Source organism: Galleria mellonella, unplaced genomic scaffold (genome assembly GCF_026898425.1).
Source record: "Galleria mellonella isolate WM207_F2 unplaced genomic scaffold, CSIRO_AGI_GalMel_v1 utg38, whole genome shotgun sequence".
NCBI lineage: Eukaryota > Metazoa > Arthropoda > Insecta > Lepidoptera > Pyralidae > Galleria > Galleria mellonella.
Window position 1 is genome coordinate 5624795 of NW_026442090.1, and position 15738 is coordinate 5640532.

The 15738-nt window shown below is 28.4% G+C and overlaps 1 protein-coding gene across 1 annotated transcript; it reads left to right on the forward strand.

The window, feature by feature from the left end:
* Positions 1 to 2894: 2894 nt before the first annotated feature.
* On the forward strand, positions 2895 to 15582 carry LOC113523108 (isocitrate dehydrogenase [NADP] cytoplasmic-like). Its single transcript, XM_026908993.3, has 9 exons — positions 2895 to 3057; positions 4146 to 4261; positions 8714 to 8858; positions 10499 to 10698; positions 11201 to 11335; positions 11655 to 11758; positions 12329 to 12479; positions 12959 to 13192; positions 13933 to 15582. Exons 1-9 carry the CDS (start codon positions 2988 to 2990, stop codon positions 14083 to 14085), a joined length of 1308 nt encoding a protein of 435 aa, XP_026764794.2. The 5' UTR covers positions 2895 to 2987; the 3' UTR covers positions 14086 to 15582.
* Positions 15583 to 15738: the final 156 nt, after the last annotated feature.

Below are 15738 nucleotides of genomic sequence, written 5' to 3' on the forward strand. Positions count from 1 at the left end.
AATTAATTAAGGAAATACTCATATCTAATTTTTCAACATGACCATTACATCTTTAAAGGAAATTAATATTGTTCATTGGAACTTAAGAAGCTTTCTGTCTAAAATATTTCAATTTAAAAACTTTATTTACAACTTTACATCACATTTTGATATCATTTTACTAAATGAAACTTGGTTTGATTCTAACAAAATCTGTAAATTGTCTGGTTACAATATTGATTTGAAAAATCTAATGTTTTTCTTGGTAGACAATATTATACTACATTAAGTAGATTGCGGATAGGTCATTGTAAATTTCCTGCACATTTGCAACGTATTAATTTATTGGATAATTCTATCTGTAAATACTGCCAAAACATTTTTTCTGATTTGGATCATATTTTTTTGTTTGTTCTAAATTCTCACTTCAACGGTTACTTTTTATTTGTCAATGTCAAGATTTATTAAAATGTCAAAATATTCCTACTTCAGTGCAGGATCTACTAAAACATAACATTTTGTATCAAGAAATTTTTAATTATATTACTTCAACAATTGGTGAAATTTAAATATGTAATAGTAACCTATACTTTTCTACTTAACTTACTTTCTTAGTATATTATAATTAATTTATAACTATAATAATTTTTGTAATTTGTCTTGTAATTTTATATTGTTACCTTGTAATTGTTACTTTTTGGCTGATGGCTTTCGCCAAAGTCACAATAAATGAAAAAAAAAAAATGTTTATGGTTTACGGTGTATAGGGGGTTGCCAGAAACGATTTTTAATTTTTATTCAAACTTAAAATAATTTTCCAAATTGATACATTTTCCAAGACTTTTACGTAAATCACAAAACTAATGGTTTTTTTTATTAGGTTTTACCATATATGCGAAGGGAAATACAAAAACTCTACCTTTCATTTCTACTATTACCTTATCTTACCTGCTCCTTCTTTTATCTCAACCAGGATTTAGCTGCTCTAATTCTTATATTTTATAGAATTAATATAAAATTAGTGTAAAAAGAATTAGTGTATACGTCTATACACCTATCAAATACCAAAACTGTTAAAAAAATTACTTAAATTTTTTTAAACATGGTTCACTTTACTGTAAAAATTTTTTTAAGAATTTAATTTCTTTAAAAATTTTGTAGTCATAATAAATATTACACAAAATTACGAATAAAGTACCGAAACTGGCAATGCCGGTTGCTTATCATGGTAGTTATTTTGTGAAACGTCAATTTTGTCAATTGTTGCCAGCCAATCAGCCACGCGAATGCTGTTATTCCATAGATAAGCAAGGCTTTTCTTTAAGAATACGGAATTACACAGGAGTTGCCTCCTTCCTTCATTATTATTACTTCTATGTAATTCCTTGTTGTTAGAAAAAACATAGCAGGAATAATAAAAAAAAAAACATGTTGTTGCCTCCTTTCTACTTAAGCAAGTATAATTAGCAAAAAGAGGACGATAGATATATTATCAATTACTAGGCTCGCTTATGTAGCAACATCAAAGAAAGTATTGATTTTTGGTGTCGATAAAGTCAATTTATCGATATGTGTATGATAACATTAAAATCGATAAAAATATTAATAATATTTTTTTAAATATAATCACTCTGATGAAATTAATTGATTATATTATTTCTAAAATTAGAGGGCTAATTTTATAGTTTATCTAATTATTTTGTAGAAAAATATTTTTTGTTCTATAATAATTAAATTAATATCGATAAATTGTCAATAAAAAATATAAAGAAAGTTGTAATCCAATTACATCGTATTTCTTATAAAAATAATTAAAAAAGAAGAGGAAGAGTGGACTTCGGGCTGTATCTACACTAGAATTGTTTGATACTAACATCATAATGTGAACAAAGCTTCGTATATACAGGTCGTATTAAGTATATACTTAACTTCAGATATATCTTATAACATCACATATTTGAGATAATAATGAATTTTTATTAAGAATTTAAGATTGCATTGTTACTCTTGAATTCAAATTAGGGTAACTTGTGTTTCTTCCAATATAAAAGAGCTAATACAATGAATTTGTATATAAAGATTTAACATATAAGTTACTGTGTAAAAAATAATAAATAGAAAGAAAAAAATATTAAAGTTTAAATCAATAAATTGTCTAACTGTGTGATTTTGAATATATGGCGTAAAAGAAGTATATTAAGTATTAGGATTAGCAAACATAAACGTATCATAGATAGTCATATTACCTAATAAAAAGAGAACATGTATTAATATGAGCTTGTATTTATATTTTTATCAGGTTTTTATTCTACAAGGATACATTTCGATAAATTCACTTTATCCAGACTATTAAACAATATTTTCCGTACTTTATAGATTAGTCTAGTACTCTTTACGATAAGATAATATTTAAAGAAGAAGGCGACTTTACTCCTTTTATTTTATTCATTCCTATTAACATTTTGACATTTGTTTATTGAAACCATAAAAAAATGTTTTTAGTTTAGTTTAATATTATTTTTTAGTTCTTATTCTTCGACTATTCTTCTTTGCATTCCAAGTTTTATAATTTGTAATAATTACTGTTCACCTACATTTAGTTCAAAAGTACTCATATCATAATTATTTTGTTTCACCTAACTGTGATTTTATTTTTGATGAATATGCTTAAAGCTTTTTATCCATTTTATTATTACTGTAGACAAATATAAATATCGATAAATTATTTTTATCGAGACTATCCCTTCTTTGATGCATAGACGAGCCTACTACATTGAGAAAAAAGTAACTAATAATATATCTTTCATCCTCTTTTTCCTAATTACATTTGCATAAGTAGAAAGGAGACGAGTATATGTTTTACTGTTTTCATTCCCTCATGTTGTTATTCCTTGTTCTCATAATTTAAGTATTGCTATATACTCTGCTGCCTAGCTTTGTTCTTGACAGAAGTCTGTCCACCCGCTTTTGTTGGAACTTACGAATTTTAAATAAATTTATATTAAAAAATGGCCAAAATAAGTTCTAGACAGTTATTTAAATATGTAACCGAATACACAATTAAGCCAGCCAGAAATTGTAAGTAATATATATATATATATATTGTTTTAATTTGTTAGGTAACTTGGTATAAAGTGCATCCAGCACTTGCATGCAACTGTATTATTTTAGGGGGAAAGTGATTGTTAATAATGTAAATTATCAGTCGCATTGCTAGCAATGTAATCAGTCGGGTTGAGTTTCATGTGGTCTCCCTGGAAACTATCGTGCTAAATTCCATGTGAATGAAATCACAATCGGCTAACTGACTTTGCATTTTCATTCTCACCTATCATCTTTCATTGGTGCCTCGCCAGTGAGTACCATTAGTGCAGGCGGGGTTACAATTCTTTATCATCTATAAAAAATAACTACGTTGTTTTTGCATTTTTTGAGGAGCCTTTAATTTGTCAGTATGATTTCGTATGTACTTATATATTGTCGCTAATAATTATAAATTTTAATTAATTATTCCAGAGTTAAAAGTATTATTCCTAATTAACTATTAACAAAAACCTTTAATCGAGATTTACTAATACATGTATAATATACTAATATTGCCACTATTAAAGTTTCTTTGTGAAAAATAATTATTATAGTCTTTATTAAAATTGTATATTACAAAGTACTTGAAATAATAATTCATACTGATGTGCATTTAATCTATTTTATAACAATTGAAATGCATAAACTAAGTTGCCTACTCTTAAGTATTATTTTGATATGTGTAGTTAAAATGGTAGTATCTATTTTATGTACTATTTATATGTAATATATATATAATATATTATTTGAAACTTGAATTATCATCACTAGAACCAAAGCAGGTTCTATGAAAAATATAAAAAAATAATGAAATATAGTAACTACAATTTTAATCTTTACTAATATTATAAATGTGTAAGTGAATTTATTTGTTTGATTGTTACTTCTTAGCACCTTAATCACTTAATCAGTATATTCTATCTTGATCAGTGAACATATTCCGGCCATGCGGATATAGTTGAGGGCAGTAGTAGGGCAATATTTTTCATCCAATATATAATTTACTTATTATGGTTCATTTGGATTAGGATTTATGAAACTTGTAAATTACAATATTATTTTTATTTTCTTTTTGTTTGTAGATGGAACTGTTAAAAGGGTTGTGGCTGCTAACCCCATTGTGGAGATGGATGGAGATGAAATGACCCGTATAATTTGGGAGAAGATAAAAGAAAAGCTAATTTTCCCATATGTTAAGGTAAGTAAAAGTGTATCTGTCAAAAATTTGCAGTATACATAATAATTAATACATAATTATCTACATAAAATTTGCATATAGCTATATATTGCTCTTAACTCTTTGAATGTGAAAGGCACATAGATTTGTTTTTAATTATGAACATCTACTATGATAGGGGTTCTGGAAATTTCTGGTCTAAAAATTGAAGTCTTTATTGTGCCTGGCTTCTGATACTGTATTTTAGTTGATTAATAATGTGGGATATATATTATAGACAAAATGTAAAACCCTTCAGGAGAAAAAAACCATGCCAGTCTGCAATGTGCTAAATTTTAAGCAAAATATTAATCATTTCAGCCATTATATGTCCATTGTGGAACATAGGCCTCCCACATAGACTTTCTTTTAAATTATAATTATATTTATATGAATAAATAGTAGTATAACCTAGTATTGTATTGTATTTATGTAGAAAATAAAATTTGCATTAGGGGCGTACCTAATGGTTTGAAGCCTGCAATGTACCCTAAACTGATGTGCAACAAGCTGGTCTGTAGCTGGATAGGTGTATGCTTACAAAACACTCTGTGAATAAATCTGGCATTGCTAATGTAGGTGTTTTCTATAAAATATAGCAACTTGTTAATTTAGTTCTATACTACAGTTAGAGTAAAATCTAGCCAGAAACTAGATTATGAGAAATCCATATTGAAATGAGAAAGACTGGTTTCTTATGGGTAGTTATTGCTTTTAAAGGGCATTGACTATATTTTTTTAAGGGAAAAAAATATTTGCTCTATTCTTCAGAGATTCAAGAGGGATCTACTAAGCATATTGTTTTAATGTACATAATTATATTGACGCAATAAAATCCTAGAAATAATAAGAAGGTGAAGGTCGCGAGTAAAATCGTCGATATCTTCGTAGTTATGTGTGTTGTAATATAGATAAAGTTTTTTTTTGTAGTTTGATCTACTTGAGTAAATTTTATATCAATGTTGTATTTTTTTTAGTTAGATGAACACCTTCATACATACTACTGAAGTTTTTTTTTTCAGTGCTACTATATTGTTTCATTTATCTACCTAGATTCCTAAAATCAGGTTTATATGATTTACATTAAACAGGAATGACAATACAATATGAGTATCATGGCTGACACATTAGCTTCTCTTATGTTAATGGTACTTTTTATGTGTACAGATTACGGTTACCACTTTGACCTGACTTTGACTTTGACCACATAAACAACAAAACAAAACATAAACGTTACCTTACATATCATAGAAAAGAACTACTTAATATATAACAGCAACAAATTTAATCTACATTTATAATGCGAAAACATTTGTATAAATTGTAAATCCTTTGAAATAGTCAAAAAAAAAAAGAGAAACCTATAATTTACAGAAGTGACCCTAAAGTTTGTTTAAGTTTTATTGTTTGTGGAAAATTATGTAAATAAAAAATTAAATCAATCGTTTAACAATTGTTGTTGGTCTGTCAGTTTGTTACATTATCTCGAAAAAATAGTTGAACAGATTTCAATAAAATTCTATATTCGGTAAATATGATCCCGATCCTGGAATAACACAATGTATTTTCAGATGTAATTTTCATGCCAATTGAATATTGTTATACAGATAATGTACGTTCTAGAGGAAGTTTAGCATATAGTTAATTTTTCTTTACAAATTATTAAGTCTTTTTAATTTAATCTAATACTTAAGTAAAAATTGGCTATAACATAATAAATATGTATATATTTCTGTAATATATGAATGGTAGACTGGATCAACGAAATGTCGAAACTCGAGCTACAATGACTACTATTTGATATGTAATACAAGTATATTTAGATATAGTTGTTGATTTATCTAAAAATTACATACGTAATGTAATTATAAAATGATTGCTGAGTAAACCAAATTATCAGTGCAGGTTATCGTCACCAATAAACAGTGTCACAAATAAACTTGCTTATCACCGTTTTATTAGGTCATTGTTAGATGAATTGAAAATCTGTTGTAATTATATGAAGCGTATTCACAAGTGACCGTTATTGTTGTAGCATAATGGAAACAAAAATTGTTATTTGTATGAAAAAAAAAAATAAACCCATGGAACAAGAATACAAAAAGATAAAAGATATTTTTTGCTTCAGATTATTGTAAAAATGTGAGTGCGATGCATCCGTTTTTATATTTGTGTTGCTTTCAAATAGATTTACCTATTGTTTCGACATTGTCCTGAACTCTATTGTCTTGCCTGTTCTTAAAAATTCGACCCTCAAAATTTTTAAGGATGTTGAAATTCTTATACCTGTCGCATACATTGTGAACCTGGGGAGAATTTTGACTAGCCTCTTCTATCTGTTATTATTAATCTTCGCTTTTTTTTGCCCGGGTCCGCCTAGACTCAATTTCCTTCACAGAATTTTGTCTAGGTGGAAAAATAGCTTAGAGCCACAATAATAAAATAAAAATATAATAAATAAAAATTAAAAAAATAATAAAATTAAATAAAAAGATATGCAGTGTACAGCTTCACATACTGCATTTTCTCATTTGACAATCAGTGGCGATAATAATGATTGTATTGTATATAAATAATTACACGTTTTTAACTGTAGCTTTATCCGCGTGACTAGGATATGTTTATTGACTATAATAGAAAATAGCTTGTTACCTCCATCCCATATAATACGTGTATATCAAATTTCATAAAGATTGATTAGATAAGTCGTTAAAGCGCCAAGAGGTAAGAAACAAACTTACACGTTAATATTATGTATTATTAAGGATATAGGTATATGTTGTATATATGGTATAGTTAAACATGGAAACTCCGATATTCCTAGGTTTGGTTAGATAAACCTCAGGTCTAACTGACAGAAAGTTTTAGTCGAAGTACAAACCAGTAGCGTTTTTCTACCTTTAAGTAACAAATTTTTGTATAATTTTTTAAAAGACTAATTTGGATATTCATACGCCGACAATCAATTTGTTGAAATTGCGATTTGACTAGTCAGACCTAAATTAAATAAACAGGTACAGGATTGTATTAGTTTGTTGGATTAGGTATAATAAAAGCATATTTTAATATTTATTATTTTAACTTTATAGGAATGGATTGAAAAATAATCAGAATATGCAATAATATATTTATTATATATTTGTGTATTTGTATATATGTATGTATTTCTATGTATATGTATTCATATATTTGTATATTTATATGTATATATGGATTTATTTAGGTATGTATGGGTAACTAAAGGTATATATTTATATATTCACATTATTGTACGTATGCATATCTCTGTATGTATTTAAAAAATCGAACAGAGTTTCGTGCCCCAGTCAAACTGTTTAAATTACTCTTCTCTATCCAAAGGTTGCCTGGAAGAGATAGCTTTTATCGATAAGGCCGCTCATTGTTTCCTTAGTCTAATATTTTCTAGTAATTGTTTGTATTTATAATAAGTTTGCTATTGTAATCTTATGGAGGAAACAATAAAGGGTATCTAAGTATCTATTTATAATATGTTTGTTATTTTATATTGTGACAATAATTTTGTTATTTTATATTGTGACAACCTAGGGTTCATCCTAGGTTTGATTAGTCATTCCGCTAGAAACTGCATATGGACCTTAGATTATAACATATATATAAAGGCTACAGCTCAGTCTCTGAACAATGTTATACAGTGGAGTCGAATTTCAAACAATATTCTTTGCAACTTGATCTCAAAAACAAAAAAAAAAACTGAATAATTTTGTAAGGAATTCATTATTCTACCGACTATAGTGTAATTCAAATCTTATCTTACTAATATAATAATTTAGTAACTAGACGATGTCAAGATACGAAAATGGACCTTCTAATTAATTGGCCAGTTATAGATAGGTTTTTAATATTTTTGTCCATTAAAAGATACAATGTTAAATTAATTTTATTCTTCAATTCAAGGATTGAAGAAATGCTACTTATAGGTGCATAACATGTACTCGTTGAGGAGTCGTGTGAATCCTGTTTGCATTCAGGTTCTGCTTGACCGGTTTATGCTATTAATATTGAGCTCGTTATTCTGCTGAATACAGGTATTTTGAAACTAGTCCCTTTCAACATTCTTGATTGAAACCTGTCATATATCAGGGATGGCCACCGTAATTAGACCAAAGATATTAACAAAACCCTGTGCGATTAGGAGCTATCAATTTGGTGATTATGTTGTACAGTCTATTCTAGGTATTTTTCACATAAAAATATTATTATTAGGTATATATTAAACTTATATGTTTATTGCTTTGCCAAGATTGTCCGGAATAATAACTGCGACTGGTTTACCACCCTTGTTATATATCTATAAACATATTTTATGTCGTGTCTTTATGGATTTAGGAACAAATTTTTTTAGTACCGATAATAAATATTATTTTTAATAGATAATATTTTTGGCCTCTTTAGTTGGAGAGTCTCTATTTTGACTTGGGTCTACCACATCGTGATGCGACAGATGATCAGGTGACTGTCGACGCAGCTAACGCAATTCTCAAACATAATGTGGGAATTAAGTGTGCTACTATCACACCTGATGAACAGAGGGTGGAAGGTCAGTATTTGATTTATTATTATTAGTTATCTAGAGATACGAGAATTCTTTAATTTAATCGTATACCTTTGTATTCTTCCTTTCTACTAAATGTTAACAATTTTTTTAAATTCACTATCGAGACATAACACGACGCGATTACAAGTAAATAGTATCTACATGCCTAATTTTTATTACCGACATTTTAAAATTAATTAACTGTAAATTAATAGATTTAAATTCAAGATATTAATATGTTAATGCCAAAATATTTAAACTGCTTAATGGTTCAATAAGCATCATCAATCATTACGTCACACATCAATGACGTTAAACTATTTTAAAAATATTTTTTTTTATATATATGTATATTAAAACCTAACACATAACTATATAGAAAGTCTGTCGGTTTTTTTAAAAAAATTACAATAGGTTTCGTTGAGCGATTCATTTACAAATAATGACACAGATATTGATTGATATAATAGTTCCCGGACTACAATACTCTATAATCTTTAGATTAAGGACTTTCGTAGATTGCAGAAAGTATTCCATTTAGGCAGATTTCGATTTGCAGAAATCTATATCAACGACACAATAAATATGACGCCGTACGGCATGTAACGAATGGATCCGCAGTTCGTACCCGTGGACTTTAATATAGACAGGTCAACATTATTATTTATATCTAACACAGATGGTCACTAGAATTTGCATGTCTGATTGTTGGTTGAATGTTCAATAGCTATATTTAAAGTAAAAAATATTTTTCTATTTCTAATTGTACTTTAAAATATCTTCTTAACAACAGCTTATTTAATTATGTAATTAGATATGATTTCAGTTGCATATTCGAAGTGAGGGAATAGGAAGATCCTTAAAAAATAGTCGCCGCTGGTTGTTTTAACAGCACTATTCTATATTTCTGCGATTTGTACTATATTTTTTATCTACATGTATTAATGTCTATAATTGTTTAGTTGTTTTCGTTTTTCATTAATTCTTACTAATAGTCTTTTTTGCACGAATTACAAGAATGCTATGAAAAATTTAATATAAACTTTTCTTTTAGTAAGCATAAAAAGTGCTAGTATAAGCTATTTTAAACAAACTATGATTAGATAATAAAAATCTTTTATTCTTTATAAATATTATAATCCGCAAGTATGAATTCGCATCATGGATCTAAATCAACATAATAAAACTAATGGAGTGATATAAATATACAAACCTACGTATTTTACAGAATAGTTTTATATCATAGGCCGTGGAAGCAATTAATGCCTTTCATTGGATTAATTGGTGTCCTAGAACTATGCAACATTATCTATTACTAGTCTTAGAATTACATAATAATAGAATTATATTATGTGAAATCATAAGAACTTTAATGTGACAACGCAATTTTCATATTAAATTCCTGATTTGTAATTTTTGATGACATTAAATACCTATGTGATCCTTAGACTCGATTGACTCTGCAAAATTTGATCCAAATCGATTCAATCGTATTTAAATTCTAGTACTATTTATTATAAAGGCGTGTGCCTGCATTCAACAATAATATTTGTGTCAAGGTTTCATGACATTACAATAACTGCATAATAATATATTTAATAGATTTTTACTTGTTAATATATCAACTAGTTATAATATTTTAGAATTCAAGCTGAAAAAGATGTGGTTAAGTCCAAACGGGACAATCCGTAACATTCTTGGCGGGACTGTGTTTCGGGAACCCATCTTGTGTAAAAGCATTCCACGTGTGGTGCCTGGCTGGACCAAGTCTATAGTTATCGGCCGTCATGCTCACGGTGATCAGTACAAGGCACAAGATTTCGTAGTACCCAAACCAGGAAAGGTAAGTTAAAAAAATATTTCTTAATTGTTAAAGATTTAAAAAATATTATTTTGTATTAAAAAGATAAATTATAATATATATTTTGGTCTTCTTATTTTAAAAAATATTACAGTAATGTTATGAAATCCTAAATCTCAACGTCCTAATTACCTGTTAAAATTCATATGATTTTACGAAATTAGTAACTTATTTTAATGACATTATTTAAAAAGAAGAAAATTATATAATTAAGGGTAAAGATTAAAAAAAAAATTAAAAATTATATATTTATTATATATAATTTTTCTAAAACCCATTGTCCTGTTTTTTTTCGCCCATAGAGTATTTGAATGCGATATATGAAATCGATAAGAAATTTTTAATAACTACTTAAATAATTATATCAGATATTTGTATTATGAAATCTCTAACTAAAAAGAAAGAGTGAATTAATCGTAGCTTTTGTAAAGTTTGTTATTCTTCATATTTAAAGTAATTCATTTGTTTTTATGCTTTCGATCAGGTGGAACTAGTTTATACAGCAACAGACGGCACAACACAAAAATATTTATTGTTCAATTTCAAATCGCCCGGTATCGCCCAGGGCATGTACAACACCGATGAATCCATACGCGCCTTCGCACACTCCAGTTTTCAGGTACGGTTCTAACTACATATCAACTTTCAACCACCGTGGACATTTTACCTCCTAACTAACATTAATAAAATAGTACTAAATTCTAGATCTCCTTTTCTGTTATATAGAGAAATATATTTACTCCAATATACCTGTCGAGAATTTATTTTAATCGTAATAATTGAGTTTTATCGTATTAGATATAAATTCGGAATTAGGATGTTTTCTGTGTCCCCGGTAATATTTTGTACGTGTGAGTTAGGAGATATTGACAGTCAATTGTTGATATTGTTTTCACATATATGTATAAAATAAATAAATATATTATTGGTTTATTCAGGTGGCACTGCAAAAGAAAATACCGCTTTATTTGTCAACAAAGAATACAATTCTCAAGCGTTACGATGGTAGATTCAAAGACATTTTCGAAGAAATTTATCAAAGGTAAAAACAATTTATCAACATTTTTATATTTATTATAATTATGCATATCAGCTGAAGTGGTACTTCGCTGGTCACATACCTCGAAGAGCCGACAACCAATGGGCGAAAAAGGAGAAAGATTGCGACTCCGTACAGCGTAGGACAACCTAAAACTAGATGGAGTGACGACCTAAAATGTATTACAAGGAGTCAGTGAATGCAGATGGCCATTCCTTATGGCAGTCTATGGGTTAGGTCTAAATTCAACAGTAGATAGTTAGCGGCTGACGATGATAAATATCTTGACGAAAATATACACTGAATATTTGTTGATTCTGAAATTAGGTAATAACACAAACATTTAAATAATAGAAGAATTAGCCATTTCAATTGTGTCGCTAGCGAAATAATGTACTCTTGAAACTTTTACACAGAAGCGGTGTAAATAGGCTTTTTATTGGGTGAAAGATATTCTACCTTTAAAGTTTGATAGACGTCATTGTCCGCTGAGATGATGTTTGTAAATATATTTGGCCATATACTGCGGACAGTGCGGCAGTACAACTTTATTCATTTATAAGTTCTTTTCAGTAACTACAAAAAGCAATTCGAAGATGCGAAGATTTGGTACGAGCATCGGTTAATTGATGACATGGTGGCGCAGGCAATTAAAGGATCCGGTGGATTCGTATGGGCCTGCAAGAACTACGATGGGGATGTCCAGTCCGACGTTGTAGCGCAGGTATGAAAGTATACTCTGATATACCATTGTAAAATTTTTTTTTCACATTCCAAATTAGATAGATATCTGGGTCAATTTTTAGTATGTAATGTTGGCAGTAGTGTGCATAGTAATAGCAGTAAAATTAAACAAATTAATTCGAATAATCAACTTATTTACAGCAGTTTTAGTATTCTATAGAATAACTGTCATTTCTCTGCTTGCTACTTTTCCAAGTTATCAGTTATCAAAACTGATAAAACTGCATTAGTGGCCGCTATATGTGCTAGCATTTATTGTATCTGGAAATGATGATTATATTAAGATATCTCGTATTATTTATTAAAGGATTTTTCCAGTTAATGTAGACGTAATAAAATTAATTATTTGATAATTTATTATTTTACTTATCTACTTATCTATATTTAACATCTGCTAGATTCCTCAGAACGGTGGTATTTTACCCACATTATATAATAGAAATATTAATTTATCCTCAGGGCTATGGGTCACTGGGTATGATGACGTCTGTACTGATGTGCCCTGACGGTAAAACTGTGGAATCAGAGGCTGCCCATGGTACCGTTACTCGCCACTATCGTATGCATCAGCAAGGCAAGCCCACGTCCACCAACCCTGTTGCGTCCATCTATGCGTGGACAAGGGGTCTTATCCACCGCGCCAAGTTAGACAACACACCCGAATTGGAAAGATTCGCAATCGCTCTTGAGGAGGTATGTATTGTTTTGTTTTTTATTCAAAACATTAATATATTACACACAATGTAATATTTTTTGTAGCTTCATGTTGAAATATATCAATAAACTACCAAATATATCAATAAAGTCAAATGGTTTACTCTAATGAATAATTATATTACTAAAAGTAGAAAACAAACTGACTGTGATGAGAGGGAACTGCAATTAATTGTTGTTTTGAGTAAAGTGACTTATTAACATTCTAACCACTAGACATGCTATAAATAAATTTTTCAATAGAAACATTGTCGCTATGGTACACAGGGTAGAACGAGACAGTAACATGCGACATCTTGTTTTATTTTACACGTGCGGTGACAAAAATGTATCCACTAATAGATTCTTAATGTGAAAGACAACTATATAATTAACTAGATCTTTAAGGTTGATGTTAATTGTAATTATATGTAATTAGTTATGATTTACGATTATTATATTTCAAATATATTGCCTATAATTACAAAAACAATTTAGAATAATTATATTTATTCTAAAAATTTTGATACAGATTCTAATAAAGTATAATTATTTCTTATCCTTTTAAATCAACTTGTTTACATTAAGAAACAATAACAATTTAATATGTCATTGACAACAATGTTTTGTTCCTATATTATTATATCGCAGAGATATCGTATCGCAGATATGTAGACACTTGCCGATTATAATTAAACTTGACTACGAATGGTTTATGGACTTATTTTGTTATATAACAGGCTTGCGTAGAATGTATCGACAGCGGCAAGATGACCAAAGACCTGGTGATATGCATCCATGGACTGGCTAACACTAAGGAAGGCATGTATTTAAACACTGAAGACTTCCTTCTGGCTATTGCTGACCAACTCGAGCGCAAACTTTCAAAGTAAACAAAGTATACTTCTATAGAAATAATTAGGATTGTTTCCGACTTTTTTATGCATGATGATTGCTGGTGTAGTTATTAATGTTTTATACATTACCTTCAAAATGTTTAGTACAAGTATATATTTTAATAAAAAATTTCCATAAAGAAATAAATATAAAGTGTAATGTACTTAGTAATAATTAATGCTGTATAGAAAAATAGGTAGAAAATGAAATTAGTAGTTTAATAGTGAGCGTCATCCTGCAGGCGACCTCACAGAACTGACCATACAGTGGGAGTAGAAAAAATGTAAAGGAGGAAAGAAAGAATAGAAAACTGAAACTTTAATAAAACAATACTATCAGCTCCTTATTATCTTTAGAAAATCAGCCCCGCCATGATATTTTTTTTATATCTCTGATATAAAGATAAGGAAGGTAGAAAGTAAGCTATAATATAAATATTTCTTTCTATTCTATTTGTGCAGTTGTTTGATATGCGTCAGTTATGTTGATGCTTGATCGATATTGTTATGAAGAGAAAAATCTTTCTTTCCTCCATAATTATGTATGTAGAAGAATGGAATAATAAAAATAATAATTATGTATAATTCATTATTGAACATGATGCCCAATAGTTTACTAATTAAGTACTTAGTAAGTGCTAATAAACTCCTAGATCTTGTATAATAGATCACATTGACTGTTAATTGCCATTGTATATTTATTTTTTGAGATTATAATCTTTTAAAACGTGTCATTAGAAGAAATGTATTTAATTATGCCGGTCATGCGATTATTTTCTAGATACCTATGTAAGTTTATGTCGAAATAGGGATCAAATAAAAGATAATAATAACGTAAAAGTATATTTATTACACATAAGCCAGATAAGTGATAATCATATCACCTCAAGTGTCTTAGCACTGTTTTGACGATTATGTAAAGGTGTTTAACTGATAGTCACCAAAATGAATTAAAAAATAACACTAAAATTTTAATGTAATATTAAAATATTTCATATTAGACAAATCATTTTCACTACACTTGGTACTGATATATATTTTTTCATGTTTGTAACTTTGTTTATTTGAACTTGTTGACATAGTTATTACACGGAAGTTAAATTACGTATCAGATAAGTTGATTGCTAAGCACTGAGAGGGTTATTGTAATCATTTATTTTTATAGTCAAGTGCCTGAATTGAGTATTTTTATCAGGTACATATGTACCTAAGTCATTTACTTGTACCATGTTCCTTTTATATTTTCCCTTAGTCTATACTGTTACTTAACTAAGTACTACGTTTTTTTTTATATAAAACTTCTTTATATATTTTATATAATGGGTGGTTATTTTAAGTAAATATTGTGAACTTATGAATAAATATTTTGTAATTTTTATACCTAATAATAATAATGAATACATGTTAATCATTGTGATGATATTGCATATTATGAATTGTTGTATGCATGTATCATAAAGTTATACAATATATTACTTTATATATTTTGCTAAATTTTGTGTTTTTCTTTAGCAAATATTTCGAAATTATGGTATATAAAACAGCTGCTAAAACTTTGGTTTTATATGCTCATATCTATTAAATTATAGTTTTTATTGGTATTTTCCCAATGGCGTATTTAAAACTGGCCTTGTGATCCCGGCATAGAAT

Excerpts from the sequence above, each read along its gene's own strand:
- LOC113523108 (XM_026908993.3), top strand. The coding sequence starts at position 2,988 with ATGGCCAAAATAAGTTCTAGACAGTTATTTAAATATGTAACCGAATAC. Across the intron at positions 4,262-8,713 it reads TAATTTTCCCATATGTTAAG|TTGGAGAGTCTCTATTTTGA; the intron begins GTAAGTAAAAGT and ends TGGCCTCTTTAG. Across the intron at positions 10,699-11,200 it reads TAGTACCCAAACCAGGAAAG|GTGGAACTAGTTTATACAGC; the intron begins GTAAGTTAAAAA and ends GCTTTCGATCAG.